At 45.3% G+C, this 24,049-nt stretch overlaps 1 protein-coding gene across 2 annotated transcripts in view; it reads right to left on the reverse strand.

Annotated features, from left to right (window-relative positions):
• PYGB (glycogen phosphorylase B) overlaps nucleotides 1-24,049 on the reverse strand; it is a 53,659-nt gene that overhangs the window by 14,354 nt on the left and 15,256 nt on the right. For both annotated transcript variants that reach the window (XM_028123734.2, XM_028123735.2), the window contains exons 3-10: nucleotides 12,994-13,072; nucleotides 10,124-10,227; nucleotides 6,045-6,176; nucleotides 4,097-4,208; nucleotides 3,623-3,705; nucleotides 2,380-2,523; nucleotides 1,689-1,781; nucleotides 160-306 (exon numbers count right to left, since the gene is read on the reverse strand). In XM_028123734.2, coding sequence (XP_027979535.1) covers nucleotides 160-306; nucleotides 1,689-1,781; nucleotides 2,380-2,523; nucleotides 3,623-3,705; nucleotides 4,097-4,208; nucleotides 6,045-6,176; nucleotides 10,124-10,227; nucleotides 12,994-13,072 — 894 coding nt within the window. The remainder of the gene's footprint in view (nucleotides 1-159; nucleotides 307-1,688; nucleotides 1,782-2,379; nucleotides 2,524-3,622; nucleotides 3,706-4,096; nucleotides 4,209-6,044; nucleotides 6,177-10,123; nucleotides 10,228-12,993; nucleotides 13,073-24,049) is intronic.

Raw genomic sequence — 24,049 nt, forward strand, 5'->3', positions numbered from 1 at the left:
TCCTCTGCTAGGCAGAGGCTATTCAAGAAATCAGGCACCTGTTCCAGGCCAGATGATTCCATGTGGAGGACAGGAGGGCCCTCCACCTCTATCCCTGATCACGACAAGAGGGGTGGTCATACAGCACCCCAAGCTCCCACCCACATCCCTGCTGCTCACATCCAGGTGCCTCTGGTTGATGGCATAGATGATCTCCAGGTGCCGTGGCAGGAGCTTCTCAAACATGGACACAGGCCAGCGCTCTAAGGCCTCGGGTAACACGGTGTGGTTGGTGTATGCACAGGTCTTCTTTGTGATTTCCCAGGCCTAGAACATTCCAATGTGTTTTGTTTAGAAACAGTTCTTCTACCAGATGCCTAAGCAAGGGGCAAGTCCAGGATCAAAGGGAGATGCTCGGATCCCACCAGAAAGGGGCCCAGTCGGCTAGCTGTACATCTCTGCTCTCTGGGGCCTGTCTGGAACCTCAAAACCTACAAGTGAGCCCCATGCCCTCCACATTTCAGACATGACCACGTACATTCTACGTCCTGACAGAGCACACACACATATATGAGTAACGCTTACCTCACCACCTGGCATCATTCACTGACTCACTTTTCTTCTGTAAACTATTTTTTATTGGTGAACAAAGCAGAACACCAATTTTCTACTTTATTTCCACCCAACTGATCTCACACCCAGTCCAAGAACACTGAGAACCTGTGTGACCTCCCTCCACTGGACAGGAGCGGACGGGACCATGGGGCGGGGGGGGGGGGGCGACCAGCCCCACCTGGAAGGGCACCCCAAACCAGAGAGGAGCTCTGGGTTCTACAAAACGATGTAAAAGTTGTTCTACAGTTTTACATGTTGATTTAAACTAGATTAAGAAAATCTATACAAGTATCTAGGACCAAATGAGTCAGAACAAACTTATAAAAATGTAAACAATGTGTTTCTTTATACTTAATACTTCTGGGGGTTTTGTCACAATTCTAAGATGAGAAAAATGTATGTGAGAAGCTCTAAGAAGTGTCAGGATCCTTTTCCTGTCTTCTAGAAAATTATTCTTGTGTGCCTTTGCACCATTGCCCCACCCATGGTGTCCTGGTCCCTTGGGAGAAACCCCAGACCCACTCCGGGAATGTCCTCCTCCCCACAGCTCTGTCTTCTCAGGTACAATGTCCCTTTCCCCCCAGGCCACAGGGGAAAGGCCGTCCTCAGCATCCTAGGGGCATCTCAGTACTCACCACTGTTGTTGGGACAGGCCTGAAGGTGAAGGGGATACCATCACCCCATGTGCCCAGGTCTGCGGGGACACCGTCACCCCACGTGCCCAGGTCTGCGGGGACACCGTCACCCCACGTGCCCGTGACTGCGGGGACACCGTCACCCCATGTGCCCAGGTCTGCGGGGACACCGTCACCCCACGTGCCCGACTGTGGGGACACCGTCACCCCACGTGCCCAGGTCTGCGGGGACACCGTCACCCCACGTGCCCAGGTCTGCGGGGACACCGTCACCCCACATGCCCGTGACCGTGGGGACACCGTCACCCCACGTGCCTGACTGCGGGGACACCGTCACCCCACGTGCCCGTGACTGTGGGGACACCGTCACCCCACATGCCCGACTGTGGGGACACCGTCACCCCACATGCCCGACTGTGGGGACACCGTCACCCTGTGTCCCCAGCCTTCGGTGCTCACCTTGTCCCAGTCCACTTTCTCCACGTCCACCAGTATCCGCATGAGCTCAGGAATGGCAAGGGCTGGGTGGGTGTCGTTCAGCTGGATGGCAACCTGCAGTTTACACAGGGCAATCCCCCTCAACCCGCTTGCCTGATGGGTGCCAGCATGGTCAGTGTGTACAGAGTGCGGGTCCTCAGCCGCCCACCCCAAGGAGCCTGGTCCATAGGGCCGACAACGGGAGCTGGAGGCATGGCAGAGGTGCTGAGCCCAGCATGACAACCAGCCAAGGAGCAGGGAGTACCGCAGGGCCACAGGAGGGGCCAGGAAGACCCCATAGGCGGGCTCCTCAGCAGGACCTTCAGCCGCCTCCAAGGCCCTCCTCATGCTCTCCACAGCTCCCCGATCCAGGATGTTCCTCCCAACGAGGATATGTTGGCCTTATTTAAAATCATGGAACCCAGCCTGCCAAATGCATCACGATTTGCCCACGGGAACCTTTTACAGTGTCCCTTGCTGCTCCTAAGGACGCCTTGTATGGCACTAGTCAGGGAGGAGGAGCCCAGCCCCCGATGACAAGGAGACCAGGATAAGGGAGGGCTGCTGTCCTGCCCATCCCCCTACCTACCCAAGGCCCAGCCTTGAAGAAGAAACCAAGCCTGGGAACGTCCTGCCTTTCTGCACTGGGTTCAAGACCCATCTACAAACCAACCTTGTCTGGGAACGTCTCGAAACAGGTTCTCACTGGGTCCCGGCAGCCGAACTTGGAGGACTTAAAGCGGCGAATGATGTCCTGGAGGGTGGCAGCCACCACAAAGTACTCCTGCTTCAGGCGGAGCTCCTTCCCCTCGAAGAACTGCAGACAGGGACAGTACTAGCACCAACAGCAGCCAGTACGGCCGCCGCAGGCCCTCGAGGGACCGCCCCCCAACCCAGGACCCAAGAAGGGCAGCAGGCCGAGGGATCCCGCTCGGGGGCTGCAGAGGCACACGTGTGCACTAGAATGGGAGCCTGTGGGGCCCAGCACAGTGCTGAAGCCTCTATCCCCACCACCCCGGGCCCCAGTCAGGTAACTGCAGCTCAGGGGCAGAGTCATTAGGTGACGATGGCCTACCCTGCATGTGATCTTCAGACAGGAAGGCAACCAGCACAGGGCCACACTGCCCTGTGTGAGGACACCAGGCATGCAGGTCTCGTTCCTTAACAGCCAGAGCCACTCAGAAGCAAAAGCTCCAAAGTGTCAGTGTTCGTGGCGGGGGAAGTGAGGACAGGGTGGGTTTGGCTGTGAGCCTCTCAGCACCAATGCCCTTTGCTACTAATGTGCACACACTACTCTGATTAAATAGAAAACACACAACCCACTCAGGCAAATTCCAAGGGCTCTTGTCTGGCAATAGTAACAAAGCCAGTGGACACTAAATTTGGTGGCAATGGAGACTGTGGTTGTGACTCCATCTAGTGGGTGGTGGCACATACTAAAAGCTTTTCAAACCATGACTGGCATATGTCTCAAGGCATCACTGACAAACAGGGACTGCTGTCCCCACTTGAGAAATGGGTCACACAACTCTCGGGGAAGCGGCATCACGTGGCAGAAGAGAAGCCGGCTGCATGTGAGGTCTGACAAGCTCGCACATCCCCCACACGTTGCCCTGCATGTGGCCCCCTAGAGAGTCAGCCTGGAGCCAGCCCTCAGACTGTAGACGTGTGAGAAGAGCCCACGAGCCTCCCGAAGCATCCCCTTAGGGAGAGGGCAAGGGGAAGATGCTAACAGGCGCACTTGGACTTGTGGGGCTTCATCAAGCATGCAGCGCCATCCTCACTCCAAGGAGCCACATGAGGGTCACTGGTGGCCACTTACGTGGTCTCACCTGAGAAGTGTGGTCCTTCTAGAGAGCCCCAGCCTCCCCATGCACTTTCCTAGCAGATGAGAACCAACCATGTGAGCTACTCACATTATCATTTGGATAGAGGACTCTGGAGATGTTCTCAGCCAGGTTCCTGTCCAGGACTGCCTCGATGTAGCCACCCACATTAACTGTGTGCAGAGATGGTAAGGTCAGGACCCGTGTGCCTTTCCTTGACTCCTCATGTGCCCTCTGCCCACAATTTCTCCCTCACTTCCCTGAACCATGTGAGGGGCATTCCTAAACAAGAGATGCCCCCAGAGCCACGGTTTCACTGCGCCCTCACACACCCTATAGGGCCCCAGGCCCCTTGCTCCTTCCTGAAGGTGCAGGGTCCCAGGAGCACTGGCTTTGCCTGTGGGTGCTCCCTGGGAGGCCCCAGTGCTCTAAGGAGCCTGCCCTCTGCCCTCCGCAGAGGGAGCCTTGTGGTCTCTGCAGCAGGGACAGTGCAGACAGGACAGGAGCTGCACGGGGCAAGTTTGGGGGAAGCCACCCAAAAGAGACAAGAGGGGCAGAACGCACAGTCATGGAGCTTGAAGTCGTTGGGTGCCTTGGCGGACCACAGCCTCATAGTGTTGACGGTGTTGTTCCTGTAGCCAGGCACCGGGGTGTCGTAGGGCATGGCCAGCACCACCTGGCCAAGGAGAGATGGTCCGATCCAGTCAGCCAGAGACACAGTCCCTGGGCCCAGCCTCCTCATCCCACCAGTAACATTCTGCTGCCTGCTGGTGGCCAAACTGCTTGCCCTCTGGCTGTTCTCCTTTGGCCCCAGACGCCTGCCACTCGCCCTGTGCCAGGGCAGCCCAGGCCAGGAGCACCTGTGGTGGCCCCACAGGGAAGGTCCTGACCACACTCCTGAGGTCACATCTGTCTTCTCTAGATTTACCTCCTTCAACGTTGGCATTAAGAACTCTTCCCACTCAGCTGCTCAAGGGGCCACTGTGTCAACCTCGCTTATGCTGTTAGTGGCCACAGCTCCTGGGGCCCTTGTCCTCTGCCCTCCACACTGTCCCTCTTCTGGCTCGACCCTGCTTGTGCAATTTCAGGACTCAGCGAACTTCTCCATGGATGGCTTCTATTTCTGATTCTGTTTCCCAATGTCTGCAGAAGGCCTTGACCTCTAACCCTCAGAGAAACCAAACCAGCCCACACTCTACTCACAACAGAAAATGCAGGGCCTGCTCTCTACCCACAGAGCCTGCCAACCCCACCCCCCCACTCCCCTCTGTCCACAAGTATCTGCTTTTCTCTTAGCAAGAACGGGAAGATACGCACAAGCCTCAAGGTCACTTCCAACCCTCAGACCCTCCAATGGGGCTTTTCACACTCAGGCATGCCTGTGGGGTCTCATACAGGTTCCACTATGTGGCTTTAAGAGATGAAATCCACTCTTACAGCCAAAAGGACTGCATGATAGCATCGCTAGAGCCTCAGTATCGCCTTTCCCCTCCCCTCCCCTCCCCCCCCTTCCCTGCCTCCTGCTTCCCACAGCCTTGTCTAAGCCAGTGACAAGCCCTGCAAAGCATCCCTAACCACCCCTCCTTCCCTCTCCAGGGCCAGCCCTCCAGGTTAAGGCCCCCACCACACTCTTCCTGAAATGCCCCCATGGTCTCTGTGCTTCCCTACATACATGATATGCTCATCTTCTACAAGCACATGCACTGGGATAACTGACCCCTTCTCTGTTCTTTCAAATTAAATACAACTTATTATGGCATTTTAGGCCTCCATAACATGGCTCCAGCTAGCTTTAGCCTATGCACCCTGTTTAAAACTTATGCTGCAGAAAACCTGGTTTCCATGCCTGGCACTTCCCCAGTCTCCCGGGCTCACCTCCCCACATCCAGACGACTGAATCTTGTTCATTAGAGCTATGCCCCCATGAAGGCTCTCCTGCCTCCTCCCTCTGTACCTTAAGACCACCCAGATGTGCACTGTCATCCCCGAGCCTGGACTAGACTGTCCGTGCTCTTGTCCTGGTCCCCTTGTCAATGCCCGTGCCCTGTTCTGGGACATCCATCCAGCTTACCACACTGCCCAGGGCTCTGACGGCTCAGTAGTGGTGGGTGACACCTGGGAGACACCACTAAGGCCTGTGGTGTGTGCTGAGTGCATGCATCAAGCGCCTGCTCTCTGGACATGCTGGGGGGCTATCCATGTCCCCCAGGGAATCAGTGCCCTGCCCCTGCCACCACACTGTCCTGCTAGCCGTCCAACGCCGGCTGGTATCAACTCCGACACAAGCCCCTGTTAAAGTGCAAAGTCTGGGGCTTCCCACGGAGCCTTTTCTCACTGTCTGGGCGGCTCCCGACAACGTGTAAGAAGCAGGTGTATGAGGACAAAGCCTCCCAGGCTTTCACCTAGAGTCAGGTTGTCTGGGAAACAGCACATGTCCCACTCTCGAAGGGAAGCCGATGTGACAATGAACTGTGGCAGCCCCACAACTCCCCGGGGGTGCCGGGGTACCTACCTGGGTGTCCAGCCACTTGACGCCCTCCGGGCTATGCTCCACCCTCCCATAGAAGTGCACAGGCAGCATGTACTCTGGCCGGGCCTTCTCCCAGGGGTTGCCGTAGCGCAGCCAGTCATCGGCCTCCTCCACCTGGAAAGGGGCCAGCAGTGAGGGCAGCTCTTGCAGGGGGCGCTGGGGAGACAGGCCCTCAGCCCACACGGACCACACTGTCCAGACAGTACTGCCTGGAGCTGAAATAAACCACAGCCTGCCTACAGGGCAAAGATTTCCAGTTCTGGTCAAGGCCTCATGTTCAAAAATTAACGTTGGACCCTTAAAGAAACGAACTCCGAAAAATGCATTTAGGTAAAAAGACGTTAAGAATCACCCGAATGTAAGAATAAAAAGGAATGAAGTCCCACTGCGTGCTGCAACATGGGTGAACCTCACATACACGTGGAGTCAAAGAAGCTCCTGTAGTGTATGGTTCCATTCACAGAAAATGTCTAGAACAGCCAAACAGCAGGTAGATCAGTGGCTGTCAGGCACTAGGGTGTGACTGCAAATCCATGCGGGGCTTTTTTGGGGGGTGATGGAAGTGTTCTGGAAATAGACAATGGTAATAGCTGTCTAACTTTGTAAATATATTAAAAACCACTTGGTATCTCAATAAAGTCATTAAAAAAAAAAAAAAAGAATCACTGGAGCCCATTGCTTGGAAAATGACACCACAAATTAGTGGGTACCAGAGACTGGGCTGCCTTTGCTGCAGGAGTGCCTGGATACACCACTGGAAGACACTGCTTTTCTGCTAGGCCTTCCATAAAGCAGCTTATTTTTCAAAAACTGCACCTAGTAGCATCCAAAATCAGTAAATACACAAAAAAGAATCCCACAAATAAAACTAAAAGTAGTCCCACAGATCTAACCATCTTTGAGTAGAAGCATTTGGTGGGGTTGCAATGGAATTAATTTGGTAAGCAGTGAATCAAGAATTATAAATATAAATTAAAATTCAGACGAAAGCCCTTCTTCAATTTTTTTAAAAAGGTCTATTTATTTATTTTAGAGAGGGAAAGAGAAAGCACACACACATGTAGTGGGAGGGGCAGAGGGAGAGAGAATCCTAAGCAGAGTCTGCACAAAGCTCAGAACCCAACTTGGGGCTCGATCTCACAACCATGAGATCACGACCAGAGCCAAAACCAAGAGTCGGACACTTAACTGACTGAGCCACCCAGGTGCCCCAGGTGCCCCTTTCTTCTTCAAATTTAACAAGCAACCCTAAGTACAGGCATACCTCAGAGATATTGCAGGTTTGACTCCAAACCACCGAAATAAGGCGAATATAGCAATAGAGTCAAATGAATATTTTGGTTTCCCAGTGCAAATGAAAGTTACATTTACATTACATTGTAGTCCTATTAAGTGTCCAACAGCATTATGTCTAAAAAACAGTACCTTGGGCATCTGGGTGGCTCAGTCATTAAGCGTCTGCCTTCGGCTCAGGTCATGGGGATCGAGTCCCGCATTGGGCTCCCTGCTCAGTGGGAAGCCAGCTTCTCCCTCTCCCACTCCCCCTGCTTGTGTTCCCTCTCTTGCTCTAATAAATAAAATATCTAAAAAATAAAAAAAAAACAAAACAAAAACCCCACAATACCTTAATTAAGAAATATTGCTACAAAATGCCAACCATCATCTGAGCTTTCAGCAAGTTATAATCACTGATCACAGATCATGGGAACAATGTAATAATAAAGTTTGCAATATTATGAGAATTACCAACATGTGACAGACATAAAGTGAGCAAATGCTGTTGGAAATATGGGATCAACAAACTTGCTCGATGCAGAGTTGCCACAATCCTTCAAGTTATAAAAGATGCGGTAAGAGAAGCACAATAAATTGAAATGCAATAGAACAAGGTGTGCCTGTATGTTACTTGAGGGTTTTTTTTTATTTTTATTCTTTAATTTTTATTTATTTTTTATAAAGTAAGCTCTATGCCCAATGTGGGGCTTGAACTCACCACCCCAAGATCAAGAGTCGCATGGTCTACCGACTGAGCCAGCCAGGCGCCTTGTTTTTTTGTTTTGTTTTTTTTTTTAATGGTTCTTACACAGAAGTAAAAAGTCAAGAAGAGTATCTGGTTGCAGTTTTAGGGAGGTGACGTGGATGAGGTTATTGCTTCAATATGTGTCTCTGCATCGTACTCCTGGCTGGGCTTTTTTGTCTGGTGCAGGCAGCTATTCATCATGGGACCAGCCCTGCCTTTTGATCTGGTGCCATGTCCTTGTACATCAGTGAGATTCTCCAACACCAAAGCCTGGCCATCTCCTGCAGAGTACATCCATGAATTGTTTGCAGAAGCAGCATCTCCTCGACTACGGTGGTGGTGGGGGGAGGCCTCCCAGGGGACCCCCATCTCTGCCCCCATGGCCAACAACACTGCTGTCTGACCACTGTCTGCATTTAATTCTGCTACAGCTAAACTCAATTAAAAACTGGCTCCCATGAAAACAGGGTGGGAGGAGGCTGAGTTTATAACTCACCTATCATTCCACAACTGTCTTTAAGCTGTTATGCAAGATGGCAAGAGGTGGAAGAACGAGAACACCAGAAGAAAGGAATGTCTGTGATCAAGCAAACAAAAAACAACACAAAAATACCTTCCTGCCTATAACCATAACACCAAGTAGGCAAGGAGGGGCCTCAGAGTTTCTGTCTTATGAATACACATTGCTTGAATGGGTCAAAGCACATGGGTGTACAAAGGCTGGGGTGCCTCTGATAGACACACACACATAAGGAACTCTGCATCAAATTACCCAGAATATACCAGGAGGAAAAGTGCAGTTCTAAGGTTGGAGAGAGTATGTCTACAAATTAAGCAGCAGATACAAATCTGTTTTAAGTTTTCTTTTACTGTTAGCCATACTTTTGTCAACTTTTTATTATGAGTGTTTTCAAACATACAGAGGTGTTAAAAGAATTGGCAGTAAACACTCACGCACCTTCAACTTAGGATCCATAACTGTTAACATGTTGCTATACTTGATTTATCACATATCCATCCATCAACCCATTCATTTCTTGATGCATTTCAAAGTCAGTTGCAGACATCTGTACACTTCTCCACGAACAGTTGGGCATGCACATCATTAAGTACAGTTCATCCTGTGTTTATGTTTTAGGTTAATACATATACAGCGCAATGTATAAACCTGAAGGATACACTTGAGTTCTGGCAATTGCACGTGCCTGTGACCCAAGCCCCATCAAGACACAGGAGCTTTCCATCACCCCAGTCTGTTCATGTTCTGTACTACTCTCCTGTTACAAACCTTTTAATCCCAACCACAGTCCTACTTTATATGTCACTTTTAGGCCCCAAATTATATTACATAAACTATTCTCCCATCAAGTGGAATAACTATGCCTTCCATTTTGAAGTCCTGAATGAGGGAAATGGTCCCCCTGCCCAGTGGAGGGCAATGAGGCTGCACTTTGAAATTAGACTCTTTCCACTGATGTGGTCTCGGCCACCTCAATTCACTGTGGTTTCATGCTTCAGAACCCAAGCCCATTCTCCCTCAGAGCCACGTTACTTTGCAGTCCGGCCTCTAACCCTCAGGACACTGTCCCGTCACTGGCATCAGGGAGTGAAGGCAGAAGGCGGGAACAAAACCTATGTTAACACTGTTTCTCCAACTACTGCAGGTCAATTGTCCCACTGAGGGTGAAGCAGAGGGGCCGCCTCTGCTTCACACTGAGGGACAACAGGGAACCAGCACACAGAATGTGGTGGCCTCAACCCCTGTGCTCCTGTAAGACCAGCTAGGCCCTGGGTCCCTCCCTGACAGGCTTTGCAGGCTCCCGAAGTTGTGTGCGATGAGCTCACACAGATCAGCCTCTGGCAGCCCATAGAGAACTCTAAGGGAAGCACGGAGCTCACAGGATAGCCCTGACCTGTCACACCTCTGCTTTGCCCTGGACTGGCAGACAATCCCTCCAGAAAGGAGATCAACATAGAAAAGTGCCTGTTTTCTTGTGCGCATGAGAGCTGGAAACAAGTGAAGAAATGGAGTCTCACTCACCTGCCAGCCATTGACAATCTTCTGGTTAAAAATCCCAAACTCATAGCGGATTCCATAGCCATATGCTGCCAGGCCCAACGTGGCCATCGAGTCAAGAAAGCAGGCTGAAAATTCCAAACACAAAGCACTTCTTGGGATCAAAGACAATCAGCAGCTTCGAGGCCCACTGGAAGCAAAGCCTAGACACCCACGTTAAGTAGGCCCTGGGACACCAGCTTCTGGGTGCCAGACGGCAATTAAAGGCTGACCCGTAAGCTTCAGATTTCGTGAAAGGGAAATAGCCCCCCTCCCCATCCCTTCACCTTGAGAGCCGGGGGGGCCGGGCCAAGAGGGTGTTCAGCATGGGGGTGTGGGGAGGTGGCAAGGGCAGAAGTGAGGTACTCCACAGACAGCCCCATCTAACTTGGCATGCCTCTGAGCGCACAGTTCCCTGACTACGAGCTTTGTCTTAGAGCCTCATGCAGGCTGAAGGCCACAACAGCCCTACACATTCTACTTAAAATCCAAGTTGTTTGGACAGTAACACCACAAAATAGCTGTACACACCAGTGAAGAAGGCACAGGGATGGGGCTGGGAATGGATGGACATCTTGCCATCTATAAGGACTCAAACACCTAAGAGCCAAAGTTCCCCAAGGCCCCCAGGAAGGTGGCTGGAACAGCACGTCACCATAAGGAGCCTTTGTTCCAATCAAAATGTCTTGAAGAAAAAAAACAAAACAAAACAATGTTTTAAAGATTTATTTATTTGATAAAGTGAGAGAGACCTGGGTTGGGGGAGGCAGAGGGAGAGACAGAGACAGAGACAGTATTAAGCAGACTCCTCGCTGAGCATGGAGCCAGATGCAGGGATTGATCGCATGACCCTGAGATCATGACCTGAGCCGAAATCAAGAGTCAGACACTTAACTGACTGAGCCACCTAGGCTCCCCAAAAAAAACCAATGTTTTAAAATAAAGGTCCAGAAGGCAGCCTTATTAAACTTCTAGATTAAAAAGAAAAAAAAGTCCATAAGAAACACCAGCAAATAAAATACTTGCTGAATTGAACAAACATGCCCAGACCAGTTATCAGACCTTGTGCTAAGGGGAAGGAATAAGAGTATCCACAAATACAAGATCTGGGCTCTTGTTTTGAAGAAATCATTCTCGCAGGAGGGACACAGGACATATCAAGTTACAACAGGCTGGGGGCTACCCACATGTACACGGGTGGGAGGAGTCCCAGAGGAGGTCACGCCAGTCCACGCACAGGGCCAGTGGTGCCGCAGGAGGAGGAAAGGAGACTAGGAAGTTGATAGGAACCAGACTGTGGAAGGCCTGCAGACGCCCTGAACCCCTGAAGGGAGCAGATGGTGGAAGACCAGGGATGGGACCACCCTGGCTGACAGTCACCAGCCTTGGGGTAGGAGAGGAGGTTAGGCAGCTGCCCTGAGCCGTGAAGGAGACCAAGGGGTCTGGAGCCTTCCTTGAGCTTGGTGAAATGGGTGCTGTTTTACTGACTGGGAAGATGGCTACGACCAGGAGAATGCTACTGAGGGTGAAGGGGGCTGCAGGGTGCTATGCCCTAGGGGCTTACGGCACATGGGAGGCCCCCTCGGGGCTGGCGCTCACTGCCGGAGGGGCGCCATGATTCCTTCTGTGGGGGAAGTAGGGTTCAGCTTCCTGTGTGGGATGATCTCATGGCATAATCTAAAGGAGAGCATTTGAGAGCAGGTGTAGGGGATGCACGGGCTTTTCCCCCCGCGAAGAGGTGGGGGCGGGGCAGGCCTTGCAGCTGTCCCCTTACACAGAGCCAGGTGCTGTTTCGTTTGGGAGAATCATATGCTGCTTTTGTAATTTCTGAAGAATTTAACTTCAGATTGGAAAACATAAACACATACACATACTCAGATACATTTTAGGGGGTTTGATTCCTTTACAAAATGACAACTCTCAAAAGGGGCAGTAATGCAAAGTGGTGGGGGCCTAAACCCACCCTCCTGTGCCCTCCACACCAGGGCAACATAAAACTTGACTTAATTCTGTTCCAGAAACACTGTGCCCAAGAGCCTTGAAGCACACAGCAAAATCAAATTTCACAGTGACAGTGATTTCCACTTCTAAGTTCTTGGTTTTTTTTTTTTTTTAGGTTTATTTATTTAGTAATCTCTATACCCAGTGTGGGGCTCGAACTCACGACCCTGAGATCAAGAGCCGCATGTTCTTCCAACTGAGCCCACCAGGCATGCCTCCACTTCTAAGTCCTTCACTCAGCTCCCTTTGCCCTAAAAGGCTAGCAAAAATAACTCGAACAGGAAAAACAAAACAAAACTGGATATGCTCTCAAACAGAATGGCCCAAGGGAGCAATATCCCAAAAGGAATGACTCTGCTATTTTGGGGCAATCTGTTTACTACAGTAAAGCAGGAATGGCTTGCCAGCGGGGTTGCATTCATAAATTGTGTGTGTGTGCACGTGTACATGTGTATGTACCTGGGTTTATGTGTGTGTGGATGTGTGCATGCATAGATATATTTGTGTGTGTGCATGTATGTGTGTTGCCTATGTGCATGCATGTGTGTGTCTATCCGTCTTTCTCCCAATTACTGGCTGTGGAAGGTGGTCAGTGTATTGGAAACCACCCCCCAGCGCCAGCTACCCAACACCGGCAAGCCTGGTCTTCATGATAATTAGGAAGTATCCTTGTGTGAAGGGAAACATAATGTTTTGCCTTTAATTCCACTTGGATGACACTCTCCCATCCACTCAGGCCAATTTACCCCGACAAACCGCTGTTGGGAGCACAGGTGACCTCACCCTCACCAGGTGCTCAGCGACCAGGGCACCATATCAGGAGAGACCATGCCCTAGTCAGATGGCGGGATTACCTGCCAGCCTCCCCAAGCCTCCGTTCCCGAGGCCAGCGTCCTCTTCTATTTCCTCCAGTTCTTCCAAGTCCAACCCCAGCTGTGAATAAAAACAGAGGCAACACTTCAATAATACTTAATATCTTTGCATGCAACAGGTGGAAAGATATTAAGTCTTGTCAGTTTATATCAATCAAAGGTTAGAATTGGCTTTCTTTTAGACTTGAAAATCTAATATTAAAAATCTGGCGTTTAATCAATGCACGATGATGAAAGTTTCCAGGTATTTCAAAAGCTGCCAAACTATATAAGAATTAATAATCAAAATGAGGCTTGGTTTAACAGCCAAAGATATTTATTGCCAGGTTACTAACCTACGTATAGTGAACAGATTATAAACACGTATCCTAAAAATGAAACCAGTGGTTTCAGTAATTCTCTAATTTCATATGGTCTCATGATATTTATGTGACTTATTTGTTTACTAATTATTTAACTGGCTATCTTTATTATTTGCCTCTCCGAAGTGGCCTCTTCTCTACACTTAGCTGTGGAGAATCTGTTCTGCCAGGCTTCAGGTCAGTTTCTGGGTTTTCACACAGTGAGGTGTATCTGTACGAAGTGAGCTTGGGGTTCTTCTGCTCTGCCATCTTCCCTAGGACTCAGATGTGACATCTTTTTAAACTAAAACCTAAAAGTATCTTTCCTGTGGCATCCCAACTGCATTCAAGCAATCTAGTGAAATGTTAAAAATCAGAAAGAAAGCAACAAAGTACCAACTTCTTCACCTGACTGGAAACCATCCCACAATGGTTTAGATGGATAACTGTTCCGTTAATCTGACTTCAGTGTGTCAAACTTCACAAACGGCTCACACTAATTATCTTGATGAGTGTGTTTTAAACTTTTTGGCTTCAGGAGGACTTCAAGAGCTATTCTTTAATGGAATTGTATCTATCAGTATTTATTAAGTTAGAAATTTAAAATAGATTAATGTTTTTTAAGTATATATGAATTCATTTTAAACTAATAAACCCATTAATATTCACATAAACAACACAATTTAATGAGTTTTTAAAACAAATAAATTTACTAAGAGTAGCAGTGTTTTACATTTTTACAAATCTCTTTAATAAATTTTCTGCTTTAGCATTCAATCTGCTGAGATATTACACATCATATAGCCTCTGAAAAACTTCACCACATAGTCGTGATAGAATAAAAATAAATAGTTCTGACCTAGCAGACCACTTGAAAAGGTCTCAGAGGCCCCAGGGATTTCCGGACCACATTTCAAGAATCTGATAAATTACGAAGGGTAAAAGCAAACTTGTGGAAAAATAAAAACATCAAGGTCATAAAAAGATGGTTTAGTGTCTATTAAGTAAATTAAATGGTATTAACACAAACAGTAATCTGATTCAGAGTAGTATTTCAAAATATTGACTTAATTCCCATAGCAATTTCAAGGAGCATGTTCCACCAAAAATATTTTGGGTATGTGGGGGAGGCAGGATTTACCCAGTAATACACACCGGCTCCAAGTTAAGAAACATGTTTAACTACATTTTCCAAATTTATCTGACTGTGGAACCTCTTATTCATGAAACATTTACTAAAGTCAAAGACCAGCACACTACATAAAGGCAGGCTAAGAGCAGATGTTTTGTTCTTTTCTGTTTTTACCTTGAATGTTGTAGGCACACCTCAGCCTAGGAAAGCAAATTTTGCCATGAATTTGAGAGTATTCAAAAGAGGCACAAATAGCTGACAGAAAGTCTAAAATCTTGCTAAAGTGGGCTTCTGAGCTGAAGACAGAAAAAGAGCACGACAGAGCACCCTTAACCTGTTTTTTCTTTATTGAGATATAATTCACATCCCATATAAAATTTACCCTTTAAAGCGAACAATTCAATGGTTTTAGCATATTCACAAAGTTGTGCAACCACCACTAATTCCAGTACTTCACCGCACACAAAAATAAACCCCGTACTCACTGGCAATCATTCCCAGTTTCCCTATTCCCTCAGACCTTGGCAATCACTCTTCTACTTTCCGTCACTACAGACGTGCCTATTCTCGTCATTTCATATAAATGGAAACATACAAACATATGGCCTTTTGTATCTGGCTTCTTTCAATTAGAATAATGTTTTCAGGGTTGATCCATGTTGGAGCACACATCAGTACTGCTTATCACCGCTTAGCTTTCCATTGTATGACCACTCCACATTTTGTTTATCCATTTATCAGCTGAGGGATATTTAGGCTTGTTCCACTTTTGGGCTATTATGAATAATGCTATGAACATTCATGTACAATTTTGTGTGTGGACATATGTTTTCATTTTTCCTGGAACTAAACCTTGGAGTGAAACTGCTGGTTTACATGGTAATTCTATGCTTAACTTTTTGAGTAACTGCCAAACTATTTTCCAAAGTGGGTCCACCATTTTACTTTCTCCCAGCAGTATATGAGGGTTCTAATTTCTCCACATCCTAGCCAACGCTTGTTCTCTGTCTTTACAATTATAGCCACTCAAGTGGGTGAGAAGCAGTAGCTCATGGTTTTGATTTGCATTCTCTGATGACTAATGATGCTGAGTACCCTTTCACATGCTTTTTGACCATTTGTATACCTTCTTTGGAAAATGTCAATTCAAGTGCTTTGCCCATATTTAAACTAGGCTGTCTTTTTGTTGTTGAGTTGTAAAAGTTCTTTTTTTTTTAAAAAGATTTTATTTATTTGAGAGATAGAGAGAGAGAGAAAGAGAGAGCAGGAGAGCACAAGCAGGGGGAAGTGGCAGAGGGAGAAGCAAGCTCCTCACTGAGCAGGGAACCTAACGTGGGACTAGAGCCCAGGACTCTTGGGATCATGACCTGAGCTGACGGCAGACCCTTAACCAACTGAGCCACCCAGGTGTCCCTATAAGAGTTCTTAATATTCTGGATATCAAATCCTCATCAGATTTATTATTTAAAATATTTTCTATTTGTCTTTTCACTTTCTTCATAACATCCTTTGATGCACAAAAGTTTTTACTCTTGTCTAATTTATTTTTCCTTTTCTTGCTTATGCTTTTGATGTCATTTTTAAAATAATCTACTGCCAAATCATGAAGAGTTACCCATATATATATTCTTCTTAGAGTTTTATGGTTTTAGCTCTTATATTTAGGTCTTTGATCCATTTTGACTTAATTTTTATATATAGTGTGAGATAGGGATCCAACTTCATTTATTTGCATGTAGACATCCAACTGTTCTAGCACCATTTATCAAAATATTTTTTCTCTATTGAGTGTTTTGGCACCCTTTTCTTTAAAAAGAAAAAAAGCACTTGACTATATAGGCTACCAAAAGCACAGGTGACAAAAGAAAAAAACTGGACTTCATAAAAATTAAAAACTATCAACGAAGTGACAAGGTAACCCAGGAAAAAGTTATTAGCAAATCATGTATCTGGTAAGGGATTAATATGCAGAATAGAGAACTCCTAAAACTCAACAATAGCAACAAAACAAACAGCTCAATTCAGAAATGGGCAAATGACCTGAACTGACACTTCTCCAGAGAAGATATTTAGATGGCCAATAAGCACATGAAAAGATGCTTAACATCACTCATCAGTAGATAAATAATATTAAAACCACAATGAGATACTATCTCCCTTAGAATGGCTACTATCAAAAAAGAAAGAAAAAGAACAAGTGTTGGTGAGGATGTGGAGAAATTAGAATTCTTGTACACTACTGGTAGGGAACTAAAATGGTGTCACCATTGTGGAAAACAGTATAATGTTTCCTCAAAAAGTTAAACATAGAATTCCCATATGATCCAACAATTCCACTTTTAGGTATATACCAAAAAGAATTAAAAGCAGCATCTTGGAGAGGTATTTGTATACTCACGTTCATAAAAGTATTATATTCACAGTAGTTAAAAGGCAGAAGCAATCAAAGTGTCTATAGACAGATGAATGGATAAACACAGTGTAGTATATTACATACAGCATATACATACATTCATAGAGCCTTAGAAAGGAAGGAGACTCGGGGTGCCTGGTTGGCTCAGTCATTAAGCGTCTGCCTTCGGCTCAGGGCCTGATCCCAGGGTCCTGGGATGGAGCCCCACCATCAGGCTTCTGGTTCCCTGCTCAGCGATAAGCCTGCTTCTCCCTCTCACATTCCCCCTGCTTGTGTTCCCTCTCTTGCTGTCTCTCTGTCAAATAAATAAAAAACTAGGGATACCAGTCAAATAGAGACTGCAGGACACTCTACAGGACAAACTTAGTTTCAACAAATAAACTGCAAGGCAGTTTAAAAAAGAGGAGAAGTCTATAGATTAAGAGAGACTTAACAGACATATCAACCAAATACAAATAAGTTTCTGAATAGACTGTTAAAAAATTATAAGGCAATCAACAAGTTTGTCAACTGCCTGAAAATTACTGTCAATATCTTAGGGGTCATAATGGTATGACCCTATCTTTAGAGATAACTGTTGAAACAGCAACAAGTAAAATATGCTATTTGATATTAGCTTAAAATAATCTGGGAGTAGCAGGGGTGTGAGGGAAACAGGAGAGGTCATGAGTGGGGCTTGAAGATAGGTGGAGGCTGGTGATGGGTATATGGAAGTTCATCATAGTAGTCACTCCATTTTTGTACATAATTTAAACTTTCCATGATAAAAAAAATACTTAAATGCACCCATGATTACTCAGTAAGGAGGGAGATGCTTCTATTAAAGTTCCAGTTTTTAGTATAACCTGCTCCCCAGAACTACTTTCCAGCCCTGTACAATAGAGTAGTGGCATGTTTCACTTTTCACACTACATTATAAATGTGGGGACCTGGGGGAGGAGGCCCATCTAAGCCCCATGTCATCATTTGGTTCCCACTCAAAACAACTGGCACTCCATCTTATGACTAGAAGGGCCCAGCAACTGTGTACTTGGAGACATTAAAGTTTTGATCATCAGAAAACCTTTCAAATACAAGATTAATAAAAAGCTTAAAAGTGAGTAAAGTATCACTTTTAAGAAAAAAATGTACACATAAAAGGATATGTGCTACCCTGCATTTTCTAAGTTTCTATAATTAACACATTGTGTAATAAAAATTATAAACAGATATGGCATATTTATGGTATAAACATTCCCTAAAATCTTTACTATCTGTAAGAATTATATAAAGAGAAAATGTTTCAAAAAATAAAACACTTCCTATAGCAATAAATTCCACTGAAGATCTAGACTTTACATGTTCTGTGGTGCTTACAGATGCATTCTGAGATTCATACTCAGTAAACAGTTCAAATGACAAATCACCTACCAGGATAATGTCTATCTTTTTAGATAATTTTTAAATTCTAATTCCAGTATAGTTAACATACAGTGTTATATTAGTTTCAGTGTACACTATAGTGATTCAACAATTAAATACATCACCCAGTGCTCATCACAAGTGCACTCCTTAATCCCCATCACCTAGCTCACCCATCCCCCACCCCTCCCCTCTGTTAACCATCAGTTTGTTCTCTATAGTCTGTTCTATATAGTCTGTTTCTTGGTTTCTCTCTTTTCCCTTTGTTTCTTAAATTCCACATATGAGTGAAATCATATGGTATTCGTCTTTCTCTGACAGACTTATTTTACTTAGCATTACACTCTCTAGCTTCACCCATGTTGTTGCAGAAGGCAAGATTAGATTCTTATTCATGGCTGAATAATATTCTATTGTATATATGTACCACTTTTTTTTTTTTAGATTTTATTTATTTATTTGACAGAGAGCGACACAGCAAGAGAGGGAACAGAAGCAGCTGGAGTAGGAGAGAGAGAAGCAGGCTTCCCACCGAGCAGGGAGCCCAATGTGGGGCTCGATCCCAGGACGCTGGGATCATGACCTGAACCGAAGGCAGACGCTTAATGACTGAGCCACCCAGGCGCCCCTGTACCACCTCTTCTTTATCCATTCATATATCAATGGACACTAGGGCTGCTTCCATAATTTGGTTATTGTAAATAATGCTGCTATAAACATAGGGGTGCATGTATCCCTTTGAATTAGTGGTTTTATATTTTTTGGGTAAATACCCAATAGCGTGATTACTGGATTGTAGGGTAGTTCTATTTTTAATTTTTTGAGGAACCTCCATACTGTTTTCCAGGGTGGCTGTACAAATTTGCATTCCCACCAACAGTGCAAGAGGGTTCCTTTTTTTCACATCCTCACCAAAACTTGTTTCTTGTGTTTTTGATTTTAATCATTCTGACAGGTATGAGGTGATACCTCATTATGGTTTTGATTTGCATATCCCTGATGATGAATAATGTTGAGCATCTTTTCATGTGTCTGTTGGCCATCTGAATGTCTTCTCTGGAGAAATGTCTGTTCATTTCTTCTGTGCATTTTAAAAATTGGATTATTTTTTGGGTGTTGAACTGTGTAAGTTCTTTATATTAATTTTCAATACTAACCCTTTATTGGATATGTCATTTGCAAATATCTTCTCCCATTCTGTAGGTTGCCTTTTAGTTTTGTGATTGTTTCCTTTTCTGTGCAAAAGCTTTTTATTCTGATGTAATCCCAATACTTTTTGATTTTATTTCCCTAGCCTCAGGAAACATATTTAAAAAAATGTTGCTATAAAAAAAAAAGAAAAATGTTGCTATGGCTAATGTCAGAAATCTTAGTATTTGGTTGAGGTTTTTTGCATCCATGTTCATCAGGGATACTGGCTTGTAGTTCTCTTTTTATGTGTATCTTTATCTGGTTTTGGAATCAGGGTAATGTTGGCCTCATAGAATGATTTGTAAGTTTTCCTTCCTTTTCCATTTTTTGGAATAGTTTGAGAAGAATGGGTGCTAACTCTTCTTTAAATGTTGGGTAGAATTCACTTGTGAAGCTGTCTGGTCCTGGACTTTTGTTTGTTGTAAGTTTTTTGATTACTGATTTGATTTCTAAAGAAATCAAATTTTCTATTTTTCCTGCTTCAGTTTTGGTGGGTTATATGTTTCCAGGAATTTATCCATTTCTTCTGGGCTGTCCAATTTGTTGCCATATAGCTTTTAATAATATTCTTACGATTATTTGTATTTCTGTGGTGTCAGTTGTTATTTCCCCTTTTTCATTTGTAATTTTATTTGAGTCCTTTCTCTTTGTTTCTTGATGAGTCTGGCTAGAGGTTTATCAATTTTGTTGATGTTTTCAAAGAATGAGCTCCTACTTTCATTTAACTGCTATTTTTTTTAAATTTTTTTGGCTTCTATATCATTTATTTCTGCTCTCATCTTTATTATTTCCTACCTCCTGCTGGTTTGGGGTTTTATTTGTTCTTTTTCTAGCTCCTTTAGGTGCAAGGTTAGGATGTTTGAGATTTTTCTTGCTTCTTGAGGTAGTGTTGTGGTAAAGATGCATGTTGTGACTTTGATCCTTCTGAATTTGTTGAGACTTGTTTTGTGGCCTAATTAATATGTGATCTATTCTGGAGAATGTTTCATGTGCACCTGAAAAGAATATGTATTCTACTGTTTTAGGATGGAATGTTCTAAATATATCTGCTAAATCCACCTGGTCCAATGTGTCATTCAAAGCCACAGTTTTGGGTGCCTGAGTGGCTCAGTAAGTTAAGCGTCTGCCTTCGGCTCAGGTCATGATCTCAGGGTCCTGGGATCGAGTCCCGCATCAGGCTCCCTGCTCAGCGGGAAGCCTGCTTCTCCCTCTCCCTCTGCCCCTCCTCCCCCCTCGTGCTCTCTTTCTTGCTCTGTTCTTTCTCAAATAAATAAAATCTTTTTTTAAAAAAAAGCCAGTTTCCTCATTGAATTTTTGTTTGGATGACCTATCCATCAATAAGAGGGATGTTATGTTCCCTACTATTATTGCATTATTATTGAATAGTTCCTTTGTGTTTGTTATAACAGTTTTATGTGTTTGGGTGCTCCTGTGTTGGGTGCATAAATATTTGCAATGGTTGTATCTTCTTGTTGGATTGTCCCCTTTATTATTATATAGTGTCTTTCTTTGTCTCTTGTTACAGTCTTTATTTTGACATCTATTTTGTCTGAGAGAAGTATTGCATCTCCAGCTTTCTTTTGACATCCATTTGCACAATAAATGTTTCTCCATCCCCTTGCTTTCAATCTGCAGGTGTCTTTAAGGTTTAAAATGAGTCTCTTGTAGACAGCATATACATGGGTCTTGTTTTTTCATTCATTCTGCTACCCTGTATCTTTTTTTTAAAGTTTATTTAAGTAAGTCTACACCCCACATGGGGCTCGAACTCACAACCCCAAGATGAAGAGTTGCATGCTCTTCTGACTGAGCCACTGGAACGTTTAGTCCATTTACATTCAGAGATTACTGATAGTTATGTATTTATTGCCATTTTATTACTTATTTTGTGGTTGTTTCTGAAGTTTTTCTTTCTTCTCTTTCATTGTTTGCTGGTTTTCTTTAGTGATATATTTGGATTTCTCTCTCTTTATTCTTTGCATATTTGTTAGTGGTTTTTGATTTGTGGTTACTATTAGCTTTTTTTTTTTTTAAGATTTTATTTACTTGGGGCACCTGGGTGGCTCAGTCCTTAAGCGTCTGCCTTCGGCTCAGGTCATGATCCTGGGGTCCTGGGTTCGAGCCCCACATTGGGCTCCCTGCTTGGCGGGAAGCCTGCTTCTCCCTCTTCCATTCCCCCTGCTTGTGTTCCCTCTCTTGCTATGTCTCTGTCAAATAAATAAAATCTTAAAAAATCTTAAAAAAAAAAAAAAAAGAATTTACTTATTTGACAAAGAGAAAGCAAGCACAAGCAGGGGAGCTGGAGAGGGAGAAGCAGGCTCCCCGCCAGGCAGGGAGCCTGATGCAGAGCTCGAACCCAGGACTCCGGGATCAGGACCTGAGCAGAAGGCAGATGCTTAACCGACTTAGCCACCCACGTGCCCCCTATTAGGTTTTTATATAACATCTTCTGCATATATGTCTATATTGAGTTGATGGTTGTTTAAGTTTGGACCAACTCTTTACTCCTCTTCTCCCTATCTTTTAGGTATATGGTGTCATATTTCACATCCTTTTATTTTGTGAGTTCCTTGACTGAGTTTTTACTGAAATGTTCTTTTTACTGCTTTGTGTTTCCTACTTTCATAGTGTCATTTCTGGTCTTTCCCTTCCACTCAAAGTGCCCCCTTAATATTTCTTGCAGGGCTGGTTTAGTGGTCATGAACTCATTTTTTTGTCTGGGAAACTATCTCTCCTTCTATTTTGAATGACAGCCTTGCTGGATAGAGTATTCTTGGCTGAAGATTTTTCCCATTTAGCCCTTTGAATATATCATGCCATTCCCTTCTAGTTTGAAAAGTTTCTACTGAAAAGTCCGCTGAAGGCCTTATGGGGTTTTTCCTTGTATGTAACTATCTTCTTTTGTCTTGCGGCTTTATTTTTTCTTTATCACTACATTTTGCCATTTTAATTACAATATGTCTTAGTGGGGATCTGCTTTTGTTGATTCTATTGGGGGGGTTCCCTCTGTGCCTCTTAGATCTGGTTATCTGTTTCCTTCCCCACATTAGGGAAGTTTTCAGTATTATTTCCTCAATTAAATTTTCTGCCCCCTTTTCCCTCTCTTCTGGGATCTATATAATATGTCTGATGGAGTCAATGATTTCCCTAAGTCTATTCCTGCTTTGCATAATTTATCTTTTCTTAAACTTGATTACTTTCTAATACTCTGTGTTCTAAGTCATTAATTCATTCCTCTGCTTCTTCCAGCCTGCTGTTCATTCCATAAAGCATGGTTCTCATTTTGCATATTGAACCTTTTATGTCTATTATGTTATTTATCTTCGTGTTAATCGTCTCACTGAGGCCTTCCGCTCTTTTCTCAAGTCGAGCAAGTATCTTTATGATCATTACTTTAAATTCTCTATCAGGCATGTTACTTTTATCTGTCTTACTTAGATGTCTGGCTGTGGCCTTATCTTGTTCTGTCATGTGGAATAAATTTCTGTCTTCTCATTTTCTCTAGGTCTCCATGCCTGTTTCTCTGTGTTAGGAAAGCCAGTTACGTCTCCTATTCTTGAGGGTAATGGCTTTATGAAGAAGAGGTTCTGTAGTGTTCTGTGGTGTAGTGTCCCGTGTTCCCTGGGACCTGGCATTTCAGAGTGTCTCCAGTGTGTGCTGTGTGCACTCTGCTATTGGGTCCTGGCCACTTTTCCTTCAGGCCAGTCATCTGCAGAGACTCTCTTAGTTGTGGGTAGTGTTTAGTCCCTGGCCCAAATGTGGCCGGTTTTGACTAGGTGTGCTCTGGTCTGCTTGTGAAATGATACCTATCTACACCACTGCTGAAACCGAGGTCCCCCCAAATTCCCACAACAGGAGACATGGTGTGAGCAGGGGTTTGGGCCAGTCTCCCGGCAGAGGGGCTCCAACACCCTGGGACTGAGACAAGCATTACTGGGAGGGGCAATTCCACCAGAGTGGGGGCGGGGGTGGTGGGACTTGGTGTAAGTAAGTTACCTAGTGAGTGTCAGCACCGCGCCGGTTCTCCCAGGTAGTCCTGTGCGTATGCTGAGGGGTAGGGGAGAGAAATGGTGCCTGCCAGTTCCTTAGTTCTCAGAGGGGTCTCTGTGAATGCTGCCTCTCTGCAACATGCTCCTAGATGAGCAAATAACCTCCGCACTGTGTGCCCCAGGTGCTCTTCAGATAGCTGTTTCCACACTGTATGTCTGCAAGCTGTTTACCTGCCTTTTCTCCAATAGCAGTACAACGTCCCTGGGTTCTACCCCAGCCAAGCCTGTTGACCTTTAAAACTCCAGGCTTTAAGTAAGCCCCGCTGGTTGCAGGAAGTCATGAAATTTGGCCCCTCTCACTTTCCAAGTCAATTCCTGTGGGGGTTCGTCTTCCCCGTGTGCTCCCCTGTGTGCTAGTCCGTCTCTTGCCCTTCTCTGCAATCATGGCTCCCTCCCCACCACCGCAGCCATGATCCGTTTCTCTCCCAAACCATCCATGTCTCCACACCTCCTACCTTCTTTGATGTAGCCTCTTTTCTCCCTTTAGTTGTAGAATTTTTCAGTCAGTCTT

This window comes from Eumetopias jubatus, unplaced genomic scaffold, assembly GCF_037043125.1.
Source record: "Eumetopias jubatus isolate StellerSeaLion01/CBP00866 unplaced genomic scaffold, mEumJub1_p1.0 scaffold_9, whole genome shotgun sequence".
In the NCBI taxonomy this organism is placed as follows: domain Eukaryota; kingdom Metazoa; phylum Chordata; class Mammalia; order Carnivora; family Otariidae; genus Eumetopias; species Eumetopias jubatus.